Source organism: Gossypium arboreum, chromosome 11 (genome assembly GCF_025698485.1).
Source record: "Gossypium arboreum isolate Shixiya-1 chromosome 11, ASM2569848v2, whole genome shotgun sequence".
NCBI classification, from domain to species: Eukaryota; Viridiplantae; Streptophyta; class Magnoliopsida; order Malvales; family Malvaceae; genus Gossypium; species Gossypium arboreum.
In genome coordinates, this window is record NC_069080.1 from 17648198 (window position 1) to 17676187 (window position 27990).

At 33.2% G+C, this 27990-nt stretch overlaps 3 protein-coding genes across 3 annotated transcripts; all 3 read left to right on the forward strand.

Annotated features, from left to right (window-relative positions):
• The first annotated feature begins 13810 nt into the window (after positions 1–13810).
• Positions 13811–14577, forward strand: LOC108473229 (uncharacterized). Its single transcript, XM_017774755.2, has one exon. It carries the CDS (start codon positions 14133–14135, stop codon positions 14430–14432), a length of 300 nt encoding a protein of 99 aa, XP_017630244.1. The 5' UTR covers positions 13811–14132; the 3' UTR covers positions 14433–14577.
• A 2058-nt stretch (positions 14578–16635) lies between these two features.
• Positions 16636–17660, forward strand: LOC108470665 (ylmG homolog protein 1-2, chloroplastic). The gene has a single exon (XM_017772066.2). It carries the CDS (start codon positions 16743–16745, stop codon positions 17424–17426), a length of 684 nt encoding a protein of 227 aa, XP_017627555.1. The 5' UTR covers positions 16636–16742; the 3' UTR covers positions 17427–17660.
• Positions 17661–23144: 5484 nt separating this feature from the next.
• On the forward strand, positions 23145–26176 carry LOC108470901 (uncharacterized). The gene is made up of 5 exons (XM_017772418.2): positions 23145–23616; positions 23731–23891; positions 24215–24245; positions 24407–24509; positions 25632–26176. The coding sequence occupies exons 1-5, from the start codon at positions 23305–23307 to the stop codon at positions 25730–25732; spliced, it is 708 nt and encodes a 235-aa protein (XP_017627907.1). The 5' UTR covers positions 23145–23304; the 3' UTR covers positions 25733–26176.
• Positions 26177–27990: the final 1814 nt, after the last annotated feature.

The following is a 27990-nucleotide window of genomic DNA, read 5'->3' on the forward strand; positions in this document are numbered from 1 at the left end:
TGTGAAGTGATTCTATGTTTATATTCAAATATAAACACTTGGTCCTTGTGGAAAGATTTGTGGAAGTATATGATTTATTTTTAGGTGATTATGATCGTGGAAAATTAAATGTGAATATGATTTTGTATTTTATTCGTTTCAATGAAACTAAAGCTGTTAGTGAAGCATTTTAATGCCTATGTTATTTGAGTTCAATCTTGAATGACATGATATACATGTTTAGATAATTTGAATGCAAGGAATGTGTGAAAGAGCAAATTGTAATAAATCTGCTTGGGACAGCAACAGTAGCGTGAATTTGGAAAATCACCATAAATTGTGGAAATTGAATTAGAAGCCAAATAAATTATGTAATTATATCTTAATGAGTCTAGTTTCTTATAAAAGAAACCTTGTAAGCAAAAGAATTTTAGATAATGAGATATTTGAAGTGGCGTAAGATAGAGTCAAAATAACCTTGAAATCCCCTGTTCTATTTTTAGAAAATCATTGTAAATTGTACAATGATGATTATAAGATAAAATTTATATAATTAGACTCCTTAATAAGTCTAGTTTCAAATGAAATAAACGATAATATAATTCGAATTTTGTATAATGAGAAAATTGATTTGTAGTGAAGAGTGGTCAGAATAGTCAAATAGTGAAACAGGGGAAACTTCAATAAAAATCTGGTATTGATTGGTCAAACCAAAAATTCTGAAAATTTGATGGATGGAAGATATGTGAGTCTATTTTTAGGGAAATTTAACGGCACTTGATTTGGAGTTTCTTAGCTCCAGTTATAAATAATTTAGTGACTGTTGCTCAGGAAGACAGCTTGTAGTGAATTTGTGATTTTGTTGCAAACATGGTTAAAACTAGTTAATGAGATGCTTTTCGAGTTCTTATGATCTTATTTGTGAATTGAATATTTGGTTTTAATTGAGTTCAGATTCAAGTGAGATGAATTTGCTAAATATGCATTATGTTCATGGATACTTGGCTAAAATGGCAATTACCTAGGAATGATTTCTTGAAAATTTGAAATAATTGATCTATAAGTAAATTAATTGTTTGCATTGCTTAAAACCTACTAAGCATTGAAGCTTACTCCGTGTTCTCTTTTCCATTTCTTATAGGTTTATCCTTTAGTTCGAGTTGGAAGAGCCGGAGATATCATCACACTATCGAGTCATTATGTGAGTTGAGAAGATTGTATATCATCATGGTTTAAGGCATGTATAGGATAGACTATAGGTAAAATGATATTTCGACTTTGTATACATTATAGCCATGCGAAGATGGCTTGCTCATTTTGTTTAGAAGCCTTATAATTGAACTAATGTGTTGATAATTTATGTCCGTAAGTATCTCGACCTTATAGAAGTTTTGTTCGGTCAAGTAATACCTCATAACCTTGTTAAAAAATGATACGGGTTAGGAGTGTTACATTTAGTGGTATCAGAGCTATGGTTTAGTCGATTCTCGGACTAACCTAGCGTATGTGAGTCTAGCTATACATGCCATATTACTACTCGTGATAGTGTGACATCTCCCGGCTCTAATGAAATTGTTTTGTAAGACAGATATTCTTTCCAACCGAGCTAATTCTGATAGTATAGAATGTTATACTCAAACTTTTGAGTGAAAATGTGTTGGTGATGAGTTGAAACTCATAAAAGGTATGAATCAGAATGCATGATATTCTGCTATTGATAAATGTTATAATTATATGAGTATATGAGTTGTGATGTTGGGTATATGATGGTTGTGTGAATATTTTGACTTAGAATTTATGATTTGAATTAGCGTATGAGCTATGTGTTAAGTACCAAGTGATCATAAATAAATGATAGCTAAATGTTTGAGAATACAGAATTAGTAATGAACTGTTCGTTCATAATAGTATATGTGATGTGCATGCTTACGTAAGAGTTAAAATTGTTGGCTTTACAACCCTCACCCCCTCATCGGTAAAGCATTGTAATGGGATCCGTACTATATGGATTAAATACGCTTACGAGTGCGAAATTACAGAGTTTCGTGGTTGAAAGATTAGTATTGTGATCAGATAAGAGAATGAGTCCGCAAGTGAAGATAGTAACAGAAAAGATATTGGATCATGTTGAAGGCCATTCGTAATATGCCAATTCACTGTTAAAGAAAAAGTTGAATTCGATGAGATGAAAGTATTCAGGTATGATGTCTAAAGAACGTATTAACTGGAAGTATTTCTGAATTGATTTCTGTTAGTAATGGAATATTGTGAAATCGGTGATGATATAATTAGACAGTAGGATAATGTTTGAATTGAAATGATAGTGAGTGCGATTGATTATAGTCGAGGCGATTACTACGTTTTCTTCTGGGCATTCTATGTGTACATTTATCCTCAGAGGTATGTGTAACTGTATATTTCAAATGAAAATTCTTATCATATGAGAACGTCATCTATATATATATTGATATATGAAAGCATTGTTAGGCTGTTCGGGTTACAATTGACATTATTATATCTTTCTCTGGTATCCTATTTCATTTTATTGAAAGAAAAGATCTACGATAGAATCTGTGTGATGTTGGTATTTTGATCCTACTAGTTTTTGATCTACTTAGTATACATGAAGATTACATTGTTTCTGTTACCGTTAATTCTGGTACATGTGAGTGATGTTTTAAAATTTGATGGATGGAAGATATGTGAGTCTATTTTCAGGGAAATTTAACGGCACTTGATTTGGAGTTTCTTAGCTCCAATTATAAATAATTTAGTGACTGTTGCTTAGGAAGACAGCTTGTAGTGAATTTGTGATTTTGTTGCAAACATGGTTAAAACTAGTTAATGAGATGCTTTTCGAGTTCTTATAATCTTATTTGTGAATTGAATATTTGGTTTTAATTGAGTTCAGATTCAAGTGAGATGAATTTGCTAAATATGCATTATGTTCATGGATACTTGGCCAAAATGGCAATTACCTAGGAATGATTTCTTGAAAATTTGAAATAATTGATCTATAAGTAAATTAATTGTTTGCATTGCTTAAAACTTACTAAGCATTGAAGCTTACTCCGTGTTCTCTTTTCCATTTCTTATAGGTTTATCCTTTAGTTCGAGTTGGAAGAGCCGAAGATATCATCACACTATCGAGTCATTATGTGAGTTGAGAAGATTGTATATCATCATGGTTTAAGGCATGTATAGGATAGACTATAGGTAAAATGATATTTCGACTTTGTATACATTATAGCCATGCGAAGATGGCTTGCTCATTTTGTTTAGAGAAGCCTTATAATTGAACTAATGTGTTGATAATTTATGTCTGGTAAGTATCTCTGACCTTATAGAACTTTTGTTCAGTCAAGTAATACCTCATAACCTTGTTCCGGTAACGGATACGGGTTAGGAGTGTTACATTCCTTCTCAGTAAATTCAAAGAACTCCAGCTCTTTGTTGTCTATTAAACCCTGTACTAGGGCTCTAAATTCGTCGTATGTTTCAATCCCATAGTCCTCATTATTGTGAAACTCACAGTAGTTCATCGCCTCTCGGGATTTGCTCCCTAAGTCTTGCATGATTAACCTTCTTTCCACCATCTTCTTCCAAACCTCCATCAACGGGGTTTTCACTTCTACAACATTCAACCTAACTTTCCTTCCCATAGTCTCGACTATCATATTGACCCCATTATCAGTATGATTGGGTAACGGATTTCCTACACTAGGTGCATCATCAAATTTTACAACACCCATTTTAATGAGCCTTTCGACTACCATTGTGGAAGAGGTGCAGTTCTCTATCAAGTGTCTCGTGATTCCCGCATAATATTCATATTGGTCAGTTGCATCATACCACTTGGGGTATGGGGGCTGCAACAGTTTTAAGTAGAATGAGGATACAACGTATGCATCGAATAAACTTTTGTACAACTCCCGATACGTTATTAGAATGGGAGTAAACTGGGGCTTCTCCGTGTTCTGCTTTGTATTGGACTCTTGCCTTGACCAAGCTTACTAGCCCGTGGCTATCGCTTTCAGCTGGTCTACCGTGATTGGTTTCGCATAACCCATACTCACATTGTTGATTTCATTTTCTCTCTTCTTCGAGGCCGACCTTCTGGTGCTTTCCCTAGCCTCAATTTTTCTGCACCTTATCGCATTCTCTATCATTTCACCGTACATCTCTATGTCCGTGAAACTCTTAGTTGCACTTCCCAGCATGTGATTAATAAAATGTGCCTTCAAGGTATTAATGAAAAACATGGTTGTTTCGTTTTCCAACAGTGGCAGTTGGACTTGTGTAGTGAGTTCCCTCCATATCTGAGCGTATTGCTTGAAACTTTTATTCGACTTTGTCTCTATGTTCTGTAACGTGATTCTATCAGACGCTATATCAGTCACATGGCCATATTGCTTCATGAAGGCCTGTGCTAAGTCTTTCCATTATTTAACTTGGGTACGATTCAACTGATTGTACCAATTGGCCGCAGCCCTAGACAAACTGTATTGGAAAGAGTGGATCAATAATTGATCATTATTGACATGACCAGCCATCCTCTGACAAAACATCGTGATGTGAGCCTCAAGCCAGCTGGTTCCGTTGCATTTTTCAAACTCTGGCATTTTAAACTTCGGAGGGAGTACCGAATCTGGGACTAGGCTTAACTCCTTTGCATCCATCCCACAATGATAATCAGTGCTTTCCAATGCCTTGAATTTCTCCACTAATCATTTGTATCGGTCTTCCAGTTGCTTTGGGAATTCTGCTTCTGCCTTTCCTGCTTCCGCTATATTATCGAGGTCTGGGACTGCAGGATTTGGCCAACTATCTTCGAGGTTAGAACACGAGCCCATTGGGAAATTTATCGGTGCTGAAGTACCAGTCTGATATTGGGGTTTGATATTGATAGACACCCCTTCTGGTGGTACTGGGGTATTTATTGGGGTGAAACCTAGATAGTAAACAAGGATCTCACTATCGTCCTCAGTATTGATAATGAGACTCTTCCCTTTTTCTGGCCATTCAGCCAGTAGCTGAGACAATTGGTTCATCATATTCTTTTGAGATTCCAGCATATGATCCTTCATATCCTACTGAATCTTGGCCAACTGTTCTTGTATCTGTAATTGCAGTTGATCCTGCATCTCTTTCTGTATTTGCTTAAATTTTTCCAACCTTTGATCCATAGCTTTGGTTTTTTTTTTCTGAGTGTAGTATTGATGTTCTAGGATAACTATAATGCGATTTCGAATTAATTAGGATTCTTTTGTGAAATTTAATACACATGATACGATGAAATACAAATGTATGAGATGAATGCAAAACTAAAAAGATGTTGATTCTGATTCAATTCCATTTAAAAAACTTTATTAGAAAGCAAAATCATTTACATAAAATAGATCATATATACAAGTTTGCCCTAATGCCCAAAGTTTTAACTTTCTTAAGAAGGCAAGCCAGCTCACGACCCAAGTCTGACTCTGACTCATACTTCACACTTAGCACATCAGCTTGAACCACTAAGGTCTGTAAATGATCGACCACTTCTCGAATCTTAGCCATGACTTTACCCATGATATGATCTCTATCCCTGACCTGGTCTTGCGATCGACGGAGTTGTTCCTTCCACTGCTCATTATTCAACTCAAAGAATTTGATTCAAAGTTTACAGTTCTGTAATGCAAACTTGAGTACTTCTACCTTCCCTTTCAAATCCTCGATCCTGCTCAGGCTGGCTCTTAATTCAATGTCGGAGTTTCGACCACGGTACTGATGCAGTGCCTTCTCTAGCTCCGCTACCCGAGCTACTAACATCTCCTTCTCATCTTGGCCCTCAACCAATCTCTCCTTTAAGGCTTTTTCACGCGCTCGAGCATCATGAAACCTCTTCTCCCACTGATCAGCTCTAGCTTTTTCTTCTTGAACTTCTTGTCTCTACTGCTCTGACATCTTTCCCAGTCTAGTAGTTCTCATCGACATACGCAGATTTTTGTAATCGATCTTCAAACTCTCCAAGTCTTCTTCAACCTGTCTTTTCCTTTTTTTCAACTTTTCAGCCTCGACTTTCTGAACGTCGACAGCCAACCTCAAATGCATCTTTTCCTCCTCCAATTGTTCTATCTTTTTTCCTAACTCCGAATTTCTCTTTTCAAACTCTTGTTTTACGATTTCTAGCTCAGAAGGATTACTTGCAAGTATTCTTCCATTGATTGAATGCCCTCTAAATTCAGCCCAGGGACATTATCGTTGATCCTTTTACTTTACCACCCCTTGTATTCAGAAGTCGTCATTGATCCTATAGCCAATCTCTTCATCCGGCGTATCTGTTTCTAAGCATTAGAAATCTCTCGAACCTTCTTCTTATAATTGTTCTCCATATACTAGAACTGCATTGACCTGTATTGTCTTAAAACGAGCAAAGAGGTATATCTAACAGCTCTCCAAATTTCAGGCAGAGGTACCCAATCAAAACTCCCACACTAATAGAGGATCTCATCAGGAACCAACCAAGGAGCTCTCCACTCAACGTTTTCTTCTTGAAGATTTCGGAGGAGCGCGATCCAATTTTCTTCTAATATGTCATCTCTCCTAGACGTGGCTGTTATCTCCTTTAACGGAGAGTAACTCTCGGAGAAAATCTGATAAGAAACCTTATCCACCTTTCAGAAATGGCTGTGAAACCAAGCTAGCAATAACTGCATGCACCCTATAAATCTATCTTCATCTGCCCTCCGACATGCACTTAAGTATCTGAATGTCTCGACTAGAATTCTCGGCACCAGTGTGACCCGTTTGTTAAATCGTTCAGATAAGTCGACAACTGCTTCATCTATATGCCTTAAAGCTTTTGGGAAAATTACCAAACCATAGATGCTCAAGTCGAATACGTCAACTTTCCTCTTTATATCTGGATGTGCTACGATCAGGTCCCTCAAACTCACCCAAGGAATGCACTTACCATCACCCTTTTGCTAAATTCGGGCTGTAACCCATTGTTCACTCATCCCGGTGATACTCATTAATTTCTTTACAAAAGCCGGGGCATTAACAGCCTTTGAATAAGTTTTGTCGACTTGAACCTTTGGACAACGAAGCAAAGCTGTATACTCCTCCACAATAGGCACCAAGTCCACCCTCCCGAAGGTGAAACAACTATATGTCGGGTTCTAAAACTGAGTCATAGCCGAAATAAGTACTTGTCCACCTTGATATCGAGCAGGTAGGGTGAGTCGCCATAACTTTGATAGAACAGCTGCTTGGTGTTATCATCCCAACGAGCCCATATATCCCTCAATTCCTGGAAATCGTTTTGGGTCACATTGATGCGAGTGAAATCTAACAACTCCGATGTATACCCTTCAGCTAGGCTATCTCCTTTCTCAAGTTGCATCTTCTCTGACCACATATGTACAGTCATTATCTTCTACTTTATCAAGGAATTCGCTCTCCATGACAAGCTTTCTAAATTTGTAACCGAATAGGAACCGACACCTCTTTAATATGAAATGACATGCAAACATAACCACAACAAAACATAACAAGTTAGTATCGAAAAATAAAAATCAAAGCAAAATAGAAAATAATCAAACACCTATTTGGGTAATCACTAGGGTTCAACATACCTCTATCTAGGGCGGGCTCTTAGAGTTCACAATATGTGGCTCGGTTCTAAGGAAAAGGGTACCTGAACTAGCAGATTCCTCAATCCTCACTCATTATAGGCTTATATGGATCGAGTTCAGTTTAGGGGAATACATTTTCCTATGGCCATGCAGAGGTGAAAACCTCACGAAGACATAGGTACGGATGTATCCCGGAAGCAGTCCACTAGCCCATGCGGAGGTGAAAACCTCACGAAGGCATAGTTTCTCACTCCCACTTAAAGAGTGTGACTACAGCGGTTGTAAAACAATACGAGGAGACATAAAAACTCCAATATAAAAACATGAATAAGATGATGAAAACCATAACACCAATTAAAAAGATCGTATGTTAAAAACCAAATTTTTAATTTTCGACAAAAGGACAGAAAATAATCAATTTTACGGCTTGACTCTCTTATTGGTCCCCAGTAGAGTCACCAAGCTGTCGAAACCATTTTATTTTGAAAAACGGGGATCGACTTTAAAAAACGAATTATGGAGTCACCACCAATCTTTTTTGGTTTAGTTGTGATCGGATCACCTAATAAATTATTTTATTAAAGAATGGATTTTGGCCTACGAAAAATCAAGAAACGGGTTCAGGAGTCGGTTAAGTACAAGGAAGGATTAGCACCCTCGTAACGCCCAAAATTGGTACCTAATTGATTAATTTAGGTCCTAATGTTGAAAATCTGAAAAAACATTGAAAATACGATCCCTTTAAAAAAGTGTGAACAACTCGAGTTGGATTTTAAGATTCACTCATTCCAAAGGAATAAAATACCACATCTAGCACGTTAGGACATGATATTTTAAGCCTCCAAAAACTGAGATCACCTCATGATTTCCAAAACACGAAACGAAATCTTAAAAGGGTATTCCGTCATTTGGCCAAACGGAAAATCAAAACCTAGCACGCTAGGGCACGATTTGGTTTATCTTAGGGTTTTGAAAAGTTTCCAAATAAGCAATTATGAAACCGGCTCAAAATATATTCATTTGGTTTATCTTAGGGTAAAAACAATTGATGTTGGGTGAAGAGTTGGAATTTAAAATCATGATGCAATAATGAACATGCAAGCTTATTATTGAACATGAAATGAAAATATGTGGCAATAATATTACATTATACTGAACACTAATATTAACATTTGAAAGCTAATGATTTAAAAACAAATTTAAAGAATTACTAACATGAGTAACATGTAGCAAGTTTAAAAAACAAGTAAACAAATGAGTGATATAAAGAAAACATACTTTTAGAAACATCAATATGCAAACAATCAATTATATGCATAAACCTTGAAATAAGTAACTTACATGAAAGTTTGAAATACCAAGAAAATAAAATAAGAATATATATATGAAATAATAATGTATGAATGAAATTTCAAAATAAATAATGTATATGAAAAAAGGTAAGTGGCGTATAAAACAATATATGTCAATCCAAATAGGTAATATACATGAAATGAGAAGACTTAATATGAATAATACATATGTACAAATATTAATAACACATAAAAGTATTTGAAGTAAACAAATGGATGTATATATATATATCAATGTACGAAAGTAAATATCATACAAATCACTAAAGTATAAAATTATATAAAAGAATTTTAAAACCAATAAGTCATACAATAAATCAATGTAAAAATATGCAAAAAAGAGGAAATAAAAGCCTTAATAATATGTAATTTATTAAAACAGTATATAGTAAAATAGTATATGGGAAAAAATGAATAATAAAAAGAAAATTTAAAATATGAATTACAAACTTAATTTAAAAAAGTTAAAATCAGAAAGACAATTTGTAAATGATAAAGTACCGTAGGATCAAAATGCGAGGCGTATAAACTAACGGGGACTAAAAAACAAATAAACCAAACGCCCAAAATGAAACACTTAAGCGCGGACTGATTTGTAACGGTTCGCAAATTCCAGGGACAATTTAAAAGAATTTAAAAAAACTTAAACATGACTCAATTGAACGCTAGCGCGAAGGAGGAGGACTAATGCGTAAATCCCCCAATCAAAATCAAAATGCGCAGACCCTCCCTGCAAGTCAGGTCAACGCGCAGGTCTGCCCCCCCCATACGGCACCGTTTCACTCTGATTGCTTAAATCAGTTTATTTCAAAAACAATTTTGATTGAAGGTTTAAAAAAAAAAAAGGTTGTTTCATTCTCTGCTAGGATTTCATTCGCAAGCCCTAATGGCCGCCGCAGTACCAAGGCCACTTTCGGTGGCCAGTGATGCCGAGAAATAGGTCTTTCGACCCCGATCCAAGACCGTTTTCTGGTAAGCTCTCCTCCTTTTCTTCTTATATTTCATATTTGTATCGAATGAAAATAGAGAAACAGAATAAAATTGCAACAAATAATCACCTTTGAAGTATTCTTTTGATTGCTCTTTATTTTTTGTGTATTTTGTATTCGAAAATCCGTTCCAAAACAAATGAAAATTCGAAGCTTTTATAGCCCGAAAGTACAACAGTTATTTTCTATTCTCTTGCTCACGTCGCAGGTCACGAAAACGTGGAGGAGGAACAGGCGTGGGGCGTGTTACACGCGAACTAGGGGTCGCGCTTGGTGTGCCGACTTGCGTGGTGGTGGGGCGCCGAACGTGGGGCTGTGGCATAAGGGGTAGCCTAGGGTTTCCTAGGTTAGCTTGATTGTTTAGGTTTTCGGCCAAGGGTATTAGGTTTGTTCAATGTAATTGGGTTTGGTTAGTTTGGGTTTGTACTTGGGTCTATTTTTTGGGTTAGTTTCATCTCTTTTTTTTGGGTTTGTTATTTTTAGTGATTTGGGCCGTTTCATGTAATTGGGTATTTGGGCCGGGCAAAAATTGGTTTTTACATATACTAATATTATTTTCATTATTATTTTTCTTATATATGTTTTTTACTCTTGTTATTAACATTCTATTTATTTATTTATTTACATTTTTGTTATTATCTATTTTAACTTTTTATATAACGCTCATTTCAAATTTTTATACATTATTTACTTTAATATTTTCATAAATTATGTATTTTAAACTTTTTTACACATTATTTATTTTGAATTGTTTATATATTATTTTTAAAGAGTTTTATATATTATTTTATCTTGAATGGATACTAATCTTTTTTAAATTATTTTATATACTTTAGATCACTTTTATAACATCCATTTTAAATCCTTTTTATGTATTATTTCCTTAGAATTGTTTTATATTTTATTTTAGATTTTCTTACTTTGTATTTATTTGTTATTTGTGATTCATTATTATAACATTTTGTTTATGAATTATTACTTTGCGTTGTACATTCTTATTCTATCACATTTTATTCGCTTAAAAGGTCGTGTTTTAATATCGTTTAAGTTTTAAAATCATTTTATTCAAAAGTTTTCAAAATAAGGCAATACTCGGTATTTGGCATCTTCGAAAAGATTGTGCCCTAACTTACTAGGTTCCAATTTTCCTCGTTGAATCTAAGTAACTAAGTACCCTTTTTCAATCAAAACGAATAAGTTTAAAATAAAAGCTTATTCTCAGGAATTCGAGGTGGTGTCCTAACTCACTAGATATGACATTTTGTATCTCAAGATAATGATTTCTAAAAAATAAAGGCAATATTCTATGTTTGGAATTTTGAGAAATCGTGCCCTAACTTACTGGGTTTCGATTTTTTATTTGACCTAAATAATTGAATATCCTTTTTAAACTTCACTGCATGAATTTTAAAAATCAAAGGATAAGCTTAGTTTCGAAAATGTGAAATGTAGTATCCTAATTCATTGAGTATGGCATTTTATTTCTTCGAAATAAGAGGGTGTTAGCATCCAATTTAATTATTCAAGTGTTCTTTTTAAATAAAAGGATTCTATTCTAAAATCTTTTCAAATTTTCGACATTAAGACATTTATTAATCAATTAAGTACCAATTTTGGGCGTTACGAGGGTGCTAACCCTTCCTCGTGCGTAACCGACTCCCAATCCCTTTTTCTCGAATTTCGTAGACCCAAAATCATTATTTTAATAAATCAAAATATTTTATTAAAATGATCAATCTCAAGGTGATCCGATCACACCTCGAAAAAAGATCGGTGGCGGCTCCATTTTTGTTTTTAAGTTGACTCTCGTTTTTTCAAATTAAAAATGGTTTCGACAAATATAATTTATTATTTTAATAAATTATTTAATATTTCAATTTTATTTTAATAATAAAATTTAAAATAATAATTTTAAATAATATTATTCACATATTATTGAAAATATTTAATATTAATATTTTAATAATAAATATTTATTACAATTATAAATATTAATAATAAATGTTTTGTAGTATAAATGTTAAAATATGTCATAAGTCTATATACACTTCACATATTTGTAATTTAGCCTTTGTACTTTTATTATCAAGAATTTAGTCTCTTTACTTTTCAAATTTAAAATCAAGTTCAATTATTGACATCGTTAATTTTTTTGTCAATTTTGTTAATGTCACATTTTAAATAAAAATACTCACTTAGTAGTCATGTAATTAAAAATGACGTTGTAATATATCTAAATTTAACATAATATTTTTAATATATGCAAAAACAATGTAAAATATAAAATTATAGATAAAAATAAATTCAATTAAACAATGAAAAATAAGAAAATCTCAAATGTATGTTTGTTTAATTGAAAACAACTTTTATGAAATATTTTTAAGAAATCTACCAAACAATAGAAAATATTTTACACAGATTCATTCAAACACTAGAAAATATTAGGTTTTCCAGAAAAGTAAATCATTTTCCAGAAATCATTTTCCGGAAGTCATTTTCAGTAAAACAAACGGAGCCTAAATGGTTTTAGACCATTTCATAACTTCTTATATGTTTTATATTATAACAACCCAACGGTCATATTTCATGATTCATTCATGTAGATCATGATTCATTCATGTAGATCATGCTTCATTCATTTTATGTAAACAACTTTTAATCATTAAACATATATTAATATAGACAATATTTTCGATCGATATGATAGATATATTGGATCAACTAAAAATTTACACACATGACAAGTACAAATATGTAAACAAATTCAATAGTTAGACTATTAAAATATTAAATATATAAAAATTACGAGTGTATACCGATGTAAGCAGATCCTCCTTTTTTAAAAAATATAAAATAAAATAAAAATTTAAAAATCATCATGACTAATTGCCTTGTATAATTTCCCTACTCAATCCCATCAATAATTTTCCTATTAAATTTAATGAGAACTGCTGATTACAATAATTACTTAAACATGTCATGTAGGTAAAATTTCAAATAATTACGGAAAGTTTATTGATTTTGCTTTCCAATTGCATGTCTAGATGCAACTAGCTTTATTACCTAACAATATAAAAATGAGAGATGGTCATAGAAGTTTGGTTACGAAGTTTGAATATTTTATTTATTTGTGAGACTTTATTTAAAAAATAGTTCACTATAAATTTACTTGTCCAAATAAGAGTGTGCATAGTTGAATTAAAATCAATTTAATAGACTGAACCAAATTAATTTGATTAATTGGTCAATGTGAATTAAAAGTGTTGTAAAATTTCATTCTCAATTAATTCAATTTGGAAGCAATTAATTAATAAATTAACCAAAATTAAAATTAATAATAATAATAAATACTACATATAATATAAAAACTTAATATATATTAACCGAATAGACCCAATAAAATGTGATATAATGAGTCAAAGAAAAAAAAATTATAAGTTAAATTAAAATTAAAATATAATTGATTGAATATGCCATACATACATAATTGTATCCAAATTCAATTATCAAATCACTTTTCACATCACTCTGTTTCCTGCACTTTAAATTATGAGTGACAACAAAAACCGAAAAAGGCCCAAGAAAAGGTCAAGTATTCAAGGCTACAAAGTCATCTAAAAGCCCACTACTCCCATAGCCCAAATGGGAATTTGATAAAATACCATTGAATTACTTTACAAAAGAAATCACAAAATAAGATTAAAAAAAGAAATGATGCAAATTGATGGATTAAGCTATGATTTGGGCACAATAATGATAGAAGATGAAATTAAAGTTTTCAGTACCCAAAGTGAAAAGTTGAACAAAAAGGAAATTAAAGAAATAATAAGACCCTATCCTATACTTGTGATGAGGCATAATTGGATTCCTCAATGATTGGTACCTCTCACCTACTGGGTTTTTTTTTAACTCATTTTGAAGCTTTGATCAATAAATCCCCATCTCTTCTAATCATGACCACCACAAGCCTCAATTTTTATAAGAAAAAGAATGAAGACAATTTTTTATTCTACTTATTTTAGCATCAGGCTTTGAGTATGATGATTATTATAATTGCCAGCCATTATGACCATCATGATTAATCAGACCCTTCTCCATCTTTACAGTTGCTATATAAAGAATGGAGATGCAAGTTGACTACAACACACTTAAGCACTAGCAACCAAGCGGTCCCTTTTTTTCAGAAAAGGATGCTGAAAAGAGGTTCCATAACCGTATCGATGATTCCAAACTCGACACTGTTGATGGGATGGTGCCGGGGAAGGAGGCGGGTGAACAGGAGGCGTGGAAGCACCGTACGGCTGGGGAATAAGGCTAAACGCCGAGGGTTCTGGCTAGGGTCACGTTCAGTGGTTCAATGGGGGGTCATGGTTGGTCCTCTCAGAATGCTGAAGAAGATCATTACGGAAATCACAGTGAAGGAAAAGTTCATAGAGGCGTATTATATGTACTTACCTTTATTACGCCCTCAATTATTTCCCTTATGTTGATATACAATTCGGATACTTTCTTTGCTTCTGTTAATAATGTACTCTTTAAAAAGTACATGACACTCTTAACCACCAGTTCTTATAATGTTTAAGACCGAACATCCTTCCATAAATGCTTTATGTAAGAACTTTAAAATGTAGCAAATATTCTTCCCCCCTCTTGCACCTCTTTAGCCTTTTGGTCCTATATCTGTTGTGGTGTTAATCAATTCTTGTTAATTATGTAGCTGGTTGGTTGAAAAGAGATAGCTGTTGGGAAGATTGTTCGATGGCTTTGTTCCTTTCTCAATGTGTTTGAATTCATGCATGAGTATCTAATATGATCCTTACAACATTAACATTGGAGATCTGAATCTGAAAACTAAATCCAAAGTTGAAAAACCAAATATTTCAATTTTCTCTTTTAGGTAAAGCAACTTAGATCCAAACTTGAGAATGCTTTTATCTCTTAGAAAAAACTCAAAACAATGATCTTTTACATTGATATATGTCAAATGGGAGAAACGATGACATTGATTAGCCAAGACTTGAGTTATGATTAAAACAATAATCTTCTTTTCTAAAATGCTTTTTTCAAAAAAAGACAAACAGGTAAAGACATTTTCATCTTTAAAATAAGTGATGATAATTCATTACTTGTGATATAATTCAAAGATTTTAAGATAAATTTAATTCTTTATTTCATCTTAATCTTTATTTTATGTTTTAATATGTCATCATATTCTAAACTTTAATAAATAAATAAATAAATAAACACTTATGAATAAATCGTAAGCAAAGATAATATTTTATTTTCATATACAATCATTAAAATGTAAAATTTGAATTCATTATATTTTATAATATCTATTCATTAATTTAAGTTTAATGAACTAAACCTACTACACCACTTATTATTTCAACAAATTCTTATTTTCGTTCATTAAAGTCCTAAATTTTAATTGAAGTAACAATATTCTTTTTTTTTAAAACCATTTAACATGCAAAATGATATGATAAAAACTTGCTTATTTGAAGAAATTATTTTATAAATTAAAATATATAATATATTTAATGTAAGTAATATTTAAAATAATAAATAAATAATTTAGAATAATAATAATTTATAACTACATTATTAAAATAAAATAAAGGTAAAACAAATAATATGCATCAATTGTAATAATGATTTATGATAACATTAATTTAATTAAATATGAAAAGATATATTTACGTTAAATTAATAAACATTTTTAATATTTAGGCCTCCTAAAATGGAAAATTTCTATTTAGGCCCTTAAAATTTTTTAAAAATTTAAATTAGTAAAGGTAAAATTATACTTTGGACCCTAAAATTATAAAAATTGATTTAATCTTTTAAAAACTATAAAGATATAGACTATAAAAAATTGAAATTTCATTCGGCCCCTCTAAAAATTTGTTCTTACTTCACCCCTTCTCGAACCCACACCCTCTTATATTGACAACAATAACGATACCAACTGAGCTAAGACTCAATTGAAAAATTATAAAATATTTTTAAATGTCCATTTAGTAATATGATATAAAATAAATAATATTCTTATAGATTCAAAAAAAATTCAAACTCGTGCTTATATATATATTACAGATTATAGATACATTACATAAAATAATATAGATATTTTTTACTTTTATGCAAGTGATTTTATTTGCTATAACAAATTTAATTTAAATTTACCTATAAGGTCATAGTTTGTTGATTAAGGAGGAAGCTCTCTATCTTTGAATCTCACCATTTGTAAATACGATATGTAAGTCTTACTCTCATCATTTGCATAGGACATGTATGAGATTTGTCTTCCTTTCGCATTGGTTTTGTAATATGTGAATCCAACTCCCACAATGTGAGTATGCCATGTGGATTTTGTTAGGTTTGGCTTTAATTGAGTTTTCTTGTTTGTTTGGTTTTTATTTGTTGGATTTTATATTAAACTTGGTTAGACATATATTTGTACATGTATTGTACTTAGATAAAAAAACTAGATTTTTATTTTATAAAATCAATATTTTATTGATTTGATGTTTTCTTTGTAATTATTTTCATTTTTTACATTGTGACAAATTAAAAAGAATTAATCACAAAACCTCCACAAAATTAAAAAGTTTATCGCTTCATTTAAAATTAAGATAAAGAATGATAAAAATACTATAAAAGGTTTATTTAACTAAAAAAAAATTATTAGGCTTAAGTTAACCACTTTTCTTCCTCAAAACATAACCTCTCAAATCTTTATCCTTTCTCTTCCCTTTGTTTGTCGAGGAAAACGAAGAAAGAAAATTTTCCCAAACATGTCGTTACTCAGCAGCCATACCATCCCTCCCCGACCTTTACTCCACCTGCCTCCCCGAAACCCTAACTTTCCAATCTTCACCTTCAAACCCATTTTCCTTCCCCTTTCTCCTCCCATTAAACCCTCAAACTCCGTCTCCAAACCCCCCAAATTTATCCCTTTAGCTTCCATTTCTCCTCCCCCGGCAACACCCTGCAAATCTCCCGAAATCCCAGCTCTGTCCCCACTCGACGGTTCAACTCGAACCCTCAAAACCCTTTTCTCCTTGGCCCTCTCTGCCACCATCGTCTTCACCAAAATGATCCAAAATTATGCTCTCAAAACAATCTCCCAGAACCCCAACGCACTTTCCACCGTGGGCCCTCTCTTCTTCGCTTCCTTAAAGGACCGCCCTAGCGGATACCTCAACACGCCTTTGACTGTGGTTGCAGCGGGATTAGCTAAGTGGCTTGACATTTACAGTGGGGTTTTGATGGTTAGGGTTTTACTCAGTTGGTTCCCTAACATTCCCTGGGACCGGCAGCCCCTTTCGGCTATTAGGGATCTATGTGATCCTTATTTGAATCTCTTTAGGAATATAATTCCGCCGATTTTCGACACCTTGGATGTTAGCCCGCTTCTAGCTTTCGCCGTGTTGGGGACTCTCGGCTCGATTCTGAATAACAGTAGAGGAATGTATTGATTGCTTGCGCCGAAAGGAGAGTGAGTAAAGAAAATGATAATTCAATTTTTAGCATTAGATTATCTATTTTGACTATCTAAAACTTTTATTCTCAATTATGTTACGGTATAATTCGGAATTCTTGAGCATGGTTCGTATATTAAAATTTTGGTTGATGTATTGGAATGCTTTATTTTTGTTCTGTTTTATTGAATTTATATGGAGGAATGCAATAGAGCTGCTGTTTTTATTGAACTCTAGGATTGTTAGAATGAATGATCTCTGTATTCAATTTTCGTATCGGAGTAAAACGGCGCATCCTGACGATAGCAGCTAGTGTATAATTTTAAACCTTGCCAATTGTTTCATCAGTTCCATCCTAAGTGTAGATGTCGAGATTCCAATCTCACCGGATGTCACAAAAATGATTGTATGTTTACATTGGGTCAGTTTTGAATGTTGTTATCAACATTTAGATGAGTTGAACTCTACATCTGTGATTCAAAGAGTTCAAATGTGCCCACACCAAGCCAAGGAGCTCTACCAACAAATGCAAAATACAGGGTACTGTTTGCCCCGGAAATCATACATGTAGACCCTGCCTACCCTTCAAGATACATCCTCCGCTGTAGTTAAATCGTTCATTGGACTCAGGCAACATTTGGAACCAAAATCCAAAAACTATCACTTTTAGGTTACAAAGCAATGGATAGAAATTAGTAATGATAGAAAACTTGCTTATCGTTTCATAAGTATTTTTCTATTTTATAGCTTAAATATTTGGCAAGAAAATATAGCTATATAATTTGTGCTCCAATTACTTGGGTTTTCGGAGTTGTTGCCGGTTCCATTTGGTGCCGCTTGGTACACTTCATTTTGGTCATAAAAATGGAATCATAAAGCTTATTTTTTGCTTCGTTTTGGTCAGAAAATTGGAATCATAAAGCTTAGGTTTGGCGGTAACTCATTCAAATTGTGATTTGTTTTTGTTAGTTCAACCTATATTGGTTTGTATTGACTTGTATGGGTCTATATATATTTTTGATATTTTAAGTTAATTATTTTTATTTTTATTTTTTGTAATTATTCATATTTTACCGATAAGTGTTTGGTATAGTGGTAACGTACATTCTACTTTCAAAAAAAAAAACTTTGGAAACAATATTGTTAGGATGGATAGTCATAAATCTCAAATATGTCATAACCATAAAATAAGTTTAGCTCGAATGAGTAACATGATGTGTCGTTATAAAGGTTTATCCCGAATGGATATTTTGATATATGTGTATATATTTAGTTCGGACAAACAACTGGTGTGGTGTAGTTGTGTATCTAAGTCTGTTTATTAGGGTTTATCATGCGAAACGGTTTATATGAAATTGAGAATTTGAAATGGGACGAAATGAATTTGTTATCCGAATGGAAGGTCATTGAATATGAGTCTATTTGATCTTGGTATATTAAAGAAATGAGGTAAGTAAAATGACAAAATTGGTGCATAACTACAAATGGTATGTTTGATTGTCTTGCTTGAGTTTTGCATTTGGTGTATGATTGATTTGGTTTTTTAGGGTCATGTAGGTTTTTTTGATAATTGAATTGTATATGTATGTATCCATGGAGCTTGAATGAACATGGTTGACATAGTTAGAAGGATATTTGGATTAAGTAGACTTAAATGATTAATAGTTGAATTGTAAAGTATTAAATGAATTGGTGAAATGAATTTATACTTGAATTGAGTTAGTTTGGCTTGGTAAAATAACTTTTTATTTGGTGAGTGATTGTGTGGTAGCAATTAAAGTTTATTTAAAGGTAATTGGATTGGGTTCAAATGTGCAAATTTGCCAAAACATGGGCCAATTCTCGATAACCAACTTATTTAGTCGCAACGATGGTCAATAGTAAGTGAAATCGCGACGTCAGAAGATATGAAATCGTGACATGACATACTGGTTGGTGTCATCACGACGTGAAATTATTGAAGTCGTAACCTTAGCTCTAATTTTTTAAAACTTCGCAAATTAATCCTATTTCATGTTCAGGTTAATAGAAGGGCTTTCATAAGCTCGTATAAGACATGAAAATGATTGTATAACATAATTTGAATATTATTGACATTTGATTACTTGTATGAATGATTAAATATTGCCTGACTGATTGTAGTTGCTTCGACAAAGAATGTAGCATATTGTAGTTCGAACTTGGCGGTCGAGTTGAGCAAGTGGTGTTGCATTCTTTAACTCTCAGATTAGAGTATGACATCCATTCAAATAGCGGTGTGAAATTATAAATTTCATTATGTACTTAATATTAAATTTCAAATCTTTACACAATTATTATCTAATAAAATTTTTAAAAACTAGTCTCGATTTCTAGCTGTTCGTATAACAATAACTAGATATTTTCAAGCTTATTTGATATACTTACGTGGCTAGCATCATTATTCCACCTGTTCAAATAACATGCTATTCCGAAAATATAATAATAAATATGATAATTATATTATTAAATGATTTTACCTCAGTACAAGTGGGAATTGATAAGCAAAGTTTACTCAAAAACATAAAAATGGTAGCGATACCATGCCTATGATTAAAAGAGGAGTATATATCCACCAATTTTAAATTTTTTTATGCTTTAGTTGCCCGACACATCTCTCGATACAATGTAGCCAAGACAGTTTATCCTCAACTAAGTCATTCAACTTCTTTTAAGTCGATTAGTTGTAGGAGCCATTTTAAATGTATCGGATTTCGAGATTTGTTTGACATTAGAAGACCCCCGATCATCCTTATTATGAATGTTCAAATGAATTATTGTCTTTCAACCGCATTAGAAGAGTTGTCAAAATGTGAGATTGAGAGTAGATCTTCACTGGACTTTCTTTTGCCTACCTTTGGATTTGGTGGGGAAATTTGGGGACTGAGAGTATATTTATTGAAGGGAGGGGGACATTTCAAATAGTTTTTCTTTCTATTCAATGTTCAATTTTTTCTTTCCAACCTAAATGTTCTCTTTTTCTTCATTAAGATAGAGCTAAGACTTCGTTTAATAAATGGATGATTCAACCTTCTAGTAAGTCTTAAGGCCCTGTATATTATGATTTTTGATGAGTAAGGATGTTAAAAGGTGTAAAAATAATAGGGTGTAAGTGAAAGGCCTTGTATAAGGGTCGCACATAGTTGAAACGTTAACAAACCATCTGTAAATGGAAATTTTAATGAAAATTCCATGATCTTGTAAGCAGTTGTTGCTGCTGGATTGGGAAGGACAATCGAAACAAAACTTCCAGATCGAGGTAAAGTTAGGTCTCTCGTGAGTCTCTAGACCTGACTTCTGCACGATATTTTATAATGATTTTGTGTACGGTCGATGTTCATATAGATGCACATATCTTCTTGAGGAGTTGTATTTATGTATAGGTGTGTGTGTGTTCTTTACGAATCATTTATATGTATATACTGGAGTGTATGATGTGCTACATGAAAATAGCGATGTGTGGTAAGCATGTATGAGAAGTATGATTTTGTTAAGGGTATTAGTGAAGTCTACGTAAATGTATCCAATATGTTATTAGAGTGATGTATGTTAAAATTTTGGTTGGTGACAAGGGGGTTCGGGCGGAGTGTTTGGAAAATATGCGATATGATAATGAATTTTGATGATGTTCGCTAGGACAATAAACACAAAAGCCAATATGACGAGACTGTAGTCCACCGGGATCGTAAACACGAGGTTCATCGAGACAGTAAACATGAGAAAAGGCCATTATGACATATATGTGGAAAGGCCATGGTCATGGCACATTCTAGAAATGATGGATGAGCCACATTTGTCTACTAGAGTTTATGTGTGTGTTAGAGTGATGATGGGCAAACCTTTGACGATGCTGAGTTTGGTAAATCTATATCGTCAAACACGATAATTTGTGTGGTGTCTTGGTGGCAAGCCAAACCAAACCAAACCAAGCCTTTTTGGCAAATTATTTGAAATGCCTATTATTTGGAAAGCCTTAGTGGAGAATTATCTAAAAGGCCTTTGTGGTGTATCATTCGAAAAGCCTTAGTGGCAAAGTTATCTGGGAAGCTTTTGTGGCGAATTATCTAAAAAGCCTTTGTGGCGTATTATTTGGAGAGCTTTAATGGCGAAGTTATCTGGGAAGCCATTGTGGCGAATTATCTGAAAGGCCTTTGTGGCGAGATCTAGGTATGCCTTTGCGGCATTTTCTAAAAGAGTTTTTGGCAGTATACCTGACTAATGAATCTGCTATAGTAACCCGCCAGGATAAGGAGCTTGGCATATATGGAATTATGGGTGGGGTAAGTGCCCGCCAAATCTGGAAGTTCTCACGTTATGTATCGAAGCCATCTGGGATTTTATTGGACAATCTAAAACATTACATTCAACGAAATAAGTTTGTTGTCTAAATTGACTTAAAAACACGGTATGACTAGAATTTTGTCAGTTGTTAGAGCCAATGAAAGAATCTTCCAAGAGCAGTATCTGCATGTATAACATTCTGAGAAATGTATCCAAATTCTATTTTCAAAAGGGATTGTGAAATAGGATCCACAGTAAAGTGTGAAGCTTGTGATCCAATGATGGGGCAAAGTGTGTATAAAGTGGTTAAGTGTAGAGATTGACATATAATTATCCGCCAAGAATTAGAAAAGTATCCGCCAAGGTCTGAAAAGAAGCCCAAAATCCTTAAGTCGAGAAATTCAACAACATCGTTTAAAGGTAATATTGGTTGAGATTGACTAAGTTCCATTGAACTTACAGACGTCTATTTGTTATGCAAGATCTTGAAATTGAACTAGTGCGCCAGGAGGGACCAAGCCAGGAGTGCGCCAAAGTGGCGGTTTGTAGAGCGATATTATGCATACAGAAGGGCATATTTGGATATTTGGCGTACAATACTCTACGCCATGATTAAATAGGGTTTAACAAAGTTTTAAGTTGTAATATATTAAATTAGTTTTGAAAATCTGTTGTATTTAGTAAATGCCTCTTTAAAATCTTTCGACTTAGGAAGAATATAAAGAAATGATAAGTATGTTCAGTATGATTTTTGCGTATTGAAAAAAATTGCTAATTATTTTATTTTGGTGGCATCCTGTATCCCGGTCCGGTAAATCGGGTTGAATAGAGTGTTACAACATCAATCGGTAGATCGAGTTATTATGCCACATCCGTGAGTGTAATCGAATACTTACCGCACGGAAGATAAAATGTGTGTTCTGGATCGTCATTTCTCTAGCAAAACATTGATAAGTGGCGGGCTCCAATTTAGTCCTACCTCTTCCAAGTACGATTTAATAACACATGGTGCTCTTACACTTAAATTGTATATATATATATTTCAATAATTCAATCTTCGTCTTGATTATATAAATATAAAAAATTTTAAAATATAATAATATTAACAACTTAATAATGATATTAATTACAATAAAAATATAATAATATTTTCTTACTATTTGTAAATGAAAGTTGCATACGTGTTTGTGATCCAAACGAATTTGAAACGTTTGACATTTTTAAAACCTGTAACCTCTATCAAATTAAATAAAGATTAATTAATTTAAATAATGGAGTAAATGTTATTAAATTACCACTAAATTAATAATTTATTTAACATTACAAAATATGGTTAAACTTATTAAAATAAATTACCTTATTTCTCTAAATTTTGGGAAAAAATATATATTTCTCTTTAAATCAGCTAATTTTTTCAGTCTTAATTGATATTTGGTGTTTAAATTTATCTGGGAAAAATGGGTTTTGGAATTTGGAGAACCGAGAGCAGTCCAGACTTTAGAGAGTAGACCTAAAGGTTAAAGACTTAACATAGCGAAGATACCCCAGCGCTTGTTTCCCTAATTAAATTATCTCCATGCTCTCCTTCTCAAAGCGACTCCCCACTCTATCCCAATGCCTCCGCTCCACCACCCACCAGCTCCGCTTCGCTAGAACCGAACCCGCTTCCTCCAAGGGGCGCTCCAAGCCCTCTGGTTCTGGGTTCTCCTTCAACAAAACCGGAGACAAATCCGAGTGGTGGGTCGTGGACGGCGAGATGCATGAGATCGGCGATCATGTGCCCCCACGTGAGCGCTTCGTCATCCCCAGAGACAACATCCCTAACAAGCGTCGTAAGCAGCTCAGGGAACAGTTCATGCGCCGCACTCGCCTCGTTATTAAGGAATCGGTTAGCGCTATAACATAACTACAACCACAATTATATTTTTAATAACGTTAAATATACTGAAAACTGCTGCTAATAGTATACTCTCTTTCTGGGTTTTGTTTTGTTTTACTGAAGGAGCATGAACCGTGGTGCAAAAGGTACATGGAACTGTATAATGAGCTTAGAGAAAACTGGGAGAGGTTGTATTGGGATGAGGGTTACTCTAAAAAAATCGCTAAAGATCATGCCAAGTATGAGTCTGCTGAGGACGATGATCAAGATTTTAACCCTTACAGGTTTCTCCTTGCTGGTTTCTTCATCTTCCTATGTTATCTAATCACGAAAATAGAATACTTAGAAAGACATATATATTTATAGTACATCCCTTGCCATTTGTAAATGCTAGATATCTTGATTGAGGAAGTATTCATTTGGCATCACTTGTTATTGTCATGCCAAATTGAACACCCATAAACAGCCTTACAGAATCAAGAAGAGTTTATGTTCAGTTATTACCTTTTTTTTCTTTGGTTTCTATTATTCGAGCCTTGATTTGTCTGCCTAAGGATTCAACTAGAAATGTGATGCCTAATCACACTCCCTTTGTTTTGCCTTATAGGAGCAGGGGAACCCGTGCTGATCTCACGAAGGTGTGACTTTTTTACACGACTTGTTGGTGGCTTAATTTCAGTAGAACTTGGCCTTTCCATGTTGTGTGCATGGAACTTTCTCTTTTTATCATTATTATTGTTATTATTTTGGAACATATCTTCCTGTGGATACTACATTGAATTATGCATTCTAACTGCAGGACCAAGGTTTTGGGAGGACTAGGCAAGCTGATAACTCTGGGAAAGTCAATCAACTTCGGGATAAGTTTGAATATGATAGAGAGAACAGAATGAGAGAGAAAGGTATGCTCAGTTCTTTCAACTTTCAAGCTAATTTATGCTTTATACAGAACATGCTGCGTGTGCTTCATTCTATAGATCTAGGGCAGCAAAAGCTGAATTGCGGCAATCTGCTTGTGCAGCATGTATAAAATGAAACGGAATTTACTACTAGGACAGTGTCTTGACTGTCATGCCCTGACTGAAAACTTTAAATGATATGAATCCAAACGTGATCACTACATGTGTGTTGTGGATTAAAATGCATCAAGTGTTTGTCCTAATCTTATATGTCTACAAGCCAACCTGGAATGACTTATAAGCTAGCTACCAAGACTCTACCAGAAACAACCCAAATGCCAAGTTACCGCCCTAGATAGGTCCCTTGGTCTCGAGGCTGAAGGGTGCCCATATCAATTGAAGAAGGCAACTGAAATTATAACCATTGGTTGTTTGAGCTACATTGTTTGTTGCTTGTTAATGAGGTGATGAAAGATTTAGTCCATGTTCTTTACTAGCTAAATGAACTGAGATTGAGCATCTCATATTTTGGCTCTTGTAGACTTGTAAAACATTTTTATGCCACTTAAGAACGAAGTTTTATTTTGGGTCCATCTCTTCGTTCTAAACTTTAACTGGAGTTTTGGGGCTTCTTAGGGTCAAAGTTTGGATTGTTATTTCACTTAACTGATGGAAATGCATTAAACTCGTTGCCAATTGTTTAATGTGGAGTGTTAAACATAAGCTGCAATTTTTATCAATATGCACTTCCGACTCTCTGATAAATTGTACCTTGTGATTTATGAAGATTTTCATTTACGGTGTGAATATCTTTAATATACTGAAATTTAGAATCCTTTCATTGTATTTTCTTAAATGCTGGAATGGTTAGGCTTACATGAGTAAACTGGAGCCTAAAATGTATCCATGAAATCCCCGTATGGCTTATACTCATCAGTAAATTTAAACAAATAATTTTCACATCATGTCATGTAAAATGCATGAGAATTTCATGAATGAATTACATACAGATTTCATCTCCAATGGATTATTTTGCTTACTTCTCTCTTGTATAATTATAGTTTAAAATATGTAAAACCATTATGTTGTCTTTACATGGAACACTCACATGTATGTATTATGCAGCATTTGCTCCAATAAATGGCCAAGATACCTCGAGCAGCTACAATACAAACTCTAAGAATCAGCCGTTTGACACTCGGAGATACTTTTCTGATAGTGACTAACAGTAAGATGAAAGGAAGGGAAGTAGGAAGTGATTAACATCAGAAATCTTTAGCTAATTGCGAAGAACCAGTTTTACTGTTTGCTTTGGTCACTGTTGTTAGGCATGCGGCTTCAGATTCCGACTACTACCCTCGAGCAGCCATTGCCCGTCGGATAAGGATGCAAAGGCTTTTCATATTCATGTTGCGGAATGTTGTATTCGTTAGCAAGCTGGATATTAAGTTACGATTTTGTTGATCTTACCTCCATATATTTGTTACAAAAGAGGCAGTCTGACTATTAAAGAAAGAGTTGTAGATATGGAAGACATTCAAGATTTGCTGATTTTCATTTTTGAGCCAATTGAGCGAAGCCTCGACTTTTTTTTTTTTGAAAATTTTGTATACATGATGTGGTTGTTTTGTTCCAAGGTAATGGTGGATTGGGAAATGCTTGCTTAGGAATGGCCTGAAATCTCACCAATTTGCTGCGTTCATCAACTGAGCTGCCATTTGATGAAAGCTTTAATTCCGGTCAAACAAGGACCAAGGACGGGGTGTAGAGCTGTCTGTGTTTGGGTTGTGTACTGTTCGGGTGTTCTGAAAATTTCTTAAAATTGTTTGAAGAACTCATTTTATTATTTAAAAAATATAAGAATATTTTTGTAACAAAAATAGTAAAATATTATTTTAATAATTAAATGGTAATTTAAGACAGGTTGAGGTGGATAGAATAAAAAATTACTCTTAAATTATTGATTTTGTTTTATTTTGTTAACTCAACTATTAATTTTCAGATTTAATCAATTAAATATTTTTGTCACCTTTTCATTAGTTGCGGTGAGTGACAAGAATTTTTTGAAATTTTTTATTTATTGATTTAATAATAAATCTAACCTTTTAATGTTATTAATTTAATTTTAAATATATTTAGCCTTTAATGTATAAAAATTGTCATTTTGTTTAAAATTTTTAAAATTCAATAAACTTAACTTTCAGTATTATAAAATTTATTAATTTAATTGTAATTTTAAAATTTCAAAACTATATATATTTAAAATATATATATATATATATATATTTTAATCTTTTACCTCATCCCTTGAAGTAATCTATTACTTTTACGAAACAGTGAAGCGGACTGTCCTGCCATTTGGATGGAATATTGCTAATGAAGAACAGATGTAGTGTTTTCTTTCATTTATTTGGGGGTTATTTCCTCATATAGTTATGTCATAAATCAAAAGTACAAGTTCCCCTAAATTTGCTTCTTTTTGTTGGTTAGCTTATGAGTACTTTGTGGCAAAACATAGTGTTTTTCTATTTAATTATTGTTTTTTAAAATTTGCTTCTTGAAATGTGGTTGTTTTGGAATTAGATTCTACGCAATTTTTTACTTAAATAATATAAATATAGTAAAATAACATGTGTTACAAGACATCATAAAGGACAAGGCCGAACAACATCCAGATACTCCATGAGACGATATGATGAGGGCACACAGTAGGCACAGTGAGTGGGATTGGTTTTTATGAAGTAAATTCAGTCCAAATATTTGAGAAAAACCTCTTTTGACTATTTATTTATAACCATTCTCACTTCATTAAATTATAAAATTTGAGGTATTCTCAGTGCTTGTGTATATTTAAGTCCAAATCATCCTTGATTCTATTTTATAATTGTTTTTATATGAAAAACATACAAGATGGGAAATCAATTAAAAGCATTGCAGAATGAATGGAGCACCCGTTTTACATATTTACAACCTGGAATGTTGCAGATCACAGGCATTAATGTTAAGTCAGACTAGCTTGAGGGAGGAATGGATTCCAGTTTCATGTAAGGACTGCCCTACACAACAGGGACAGATCAATTGGCTCATTGACTGTACCCCAAGAAAAGATTGGGAATTTATAACGTACTGATAGAGATTGAGTATTTATTTTTATTTTTTTGACTTTTTTGAGTTGCAACGGTACTGGCTCGATTATGGTGTCACATGCAGCAACCAGAACGGCAGCCTTCCTTTGTTGCACAATACATAATGTAACGCAATTAGCTTAACCCACCATCATAATAAATTTTCTAATACAAACCACACCAACCTGAATTTGAGATCACCAACCAAAGATATACTGTGAGTGAGTAACCATATCATTCCTTTCAATGAAAAAAGTTGAAGCAAAAAATTAAAATCTGCTTTGGAAAAGAAGACTGGGCTATCTCTGGACCCTATATACAGTGGTAATGCTTCATGAAAAGAACAAATGTGGGGTTTT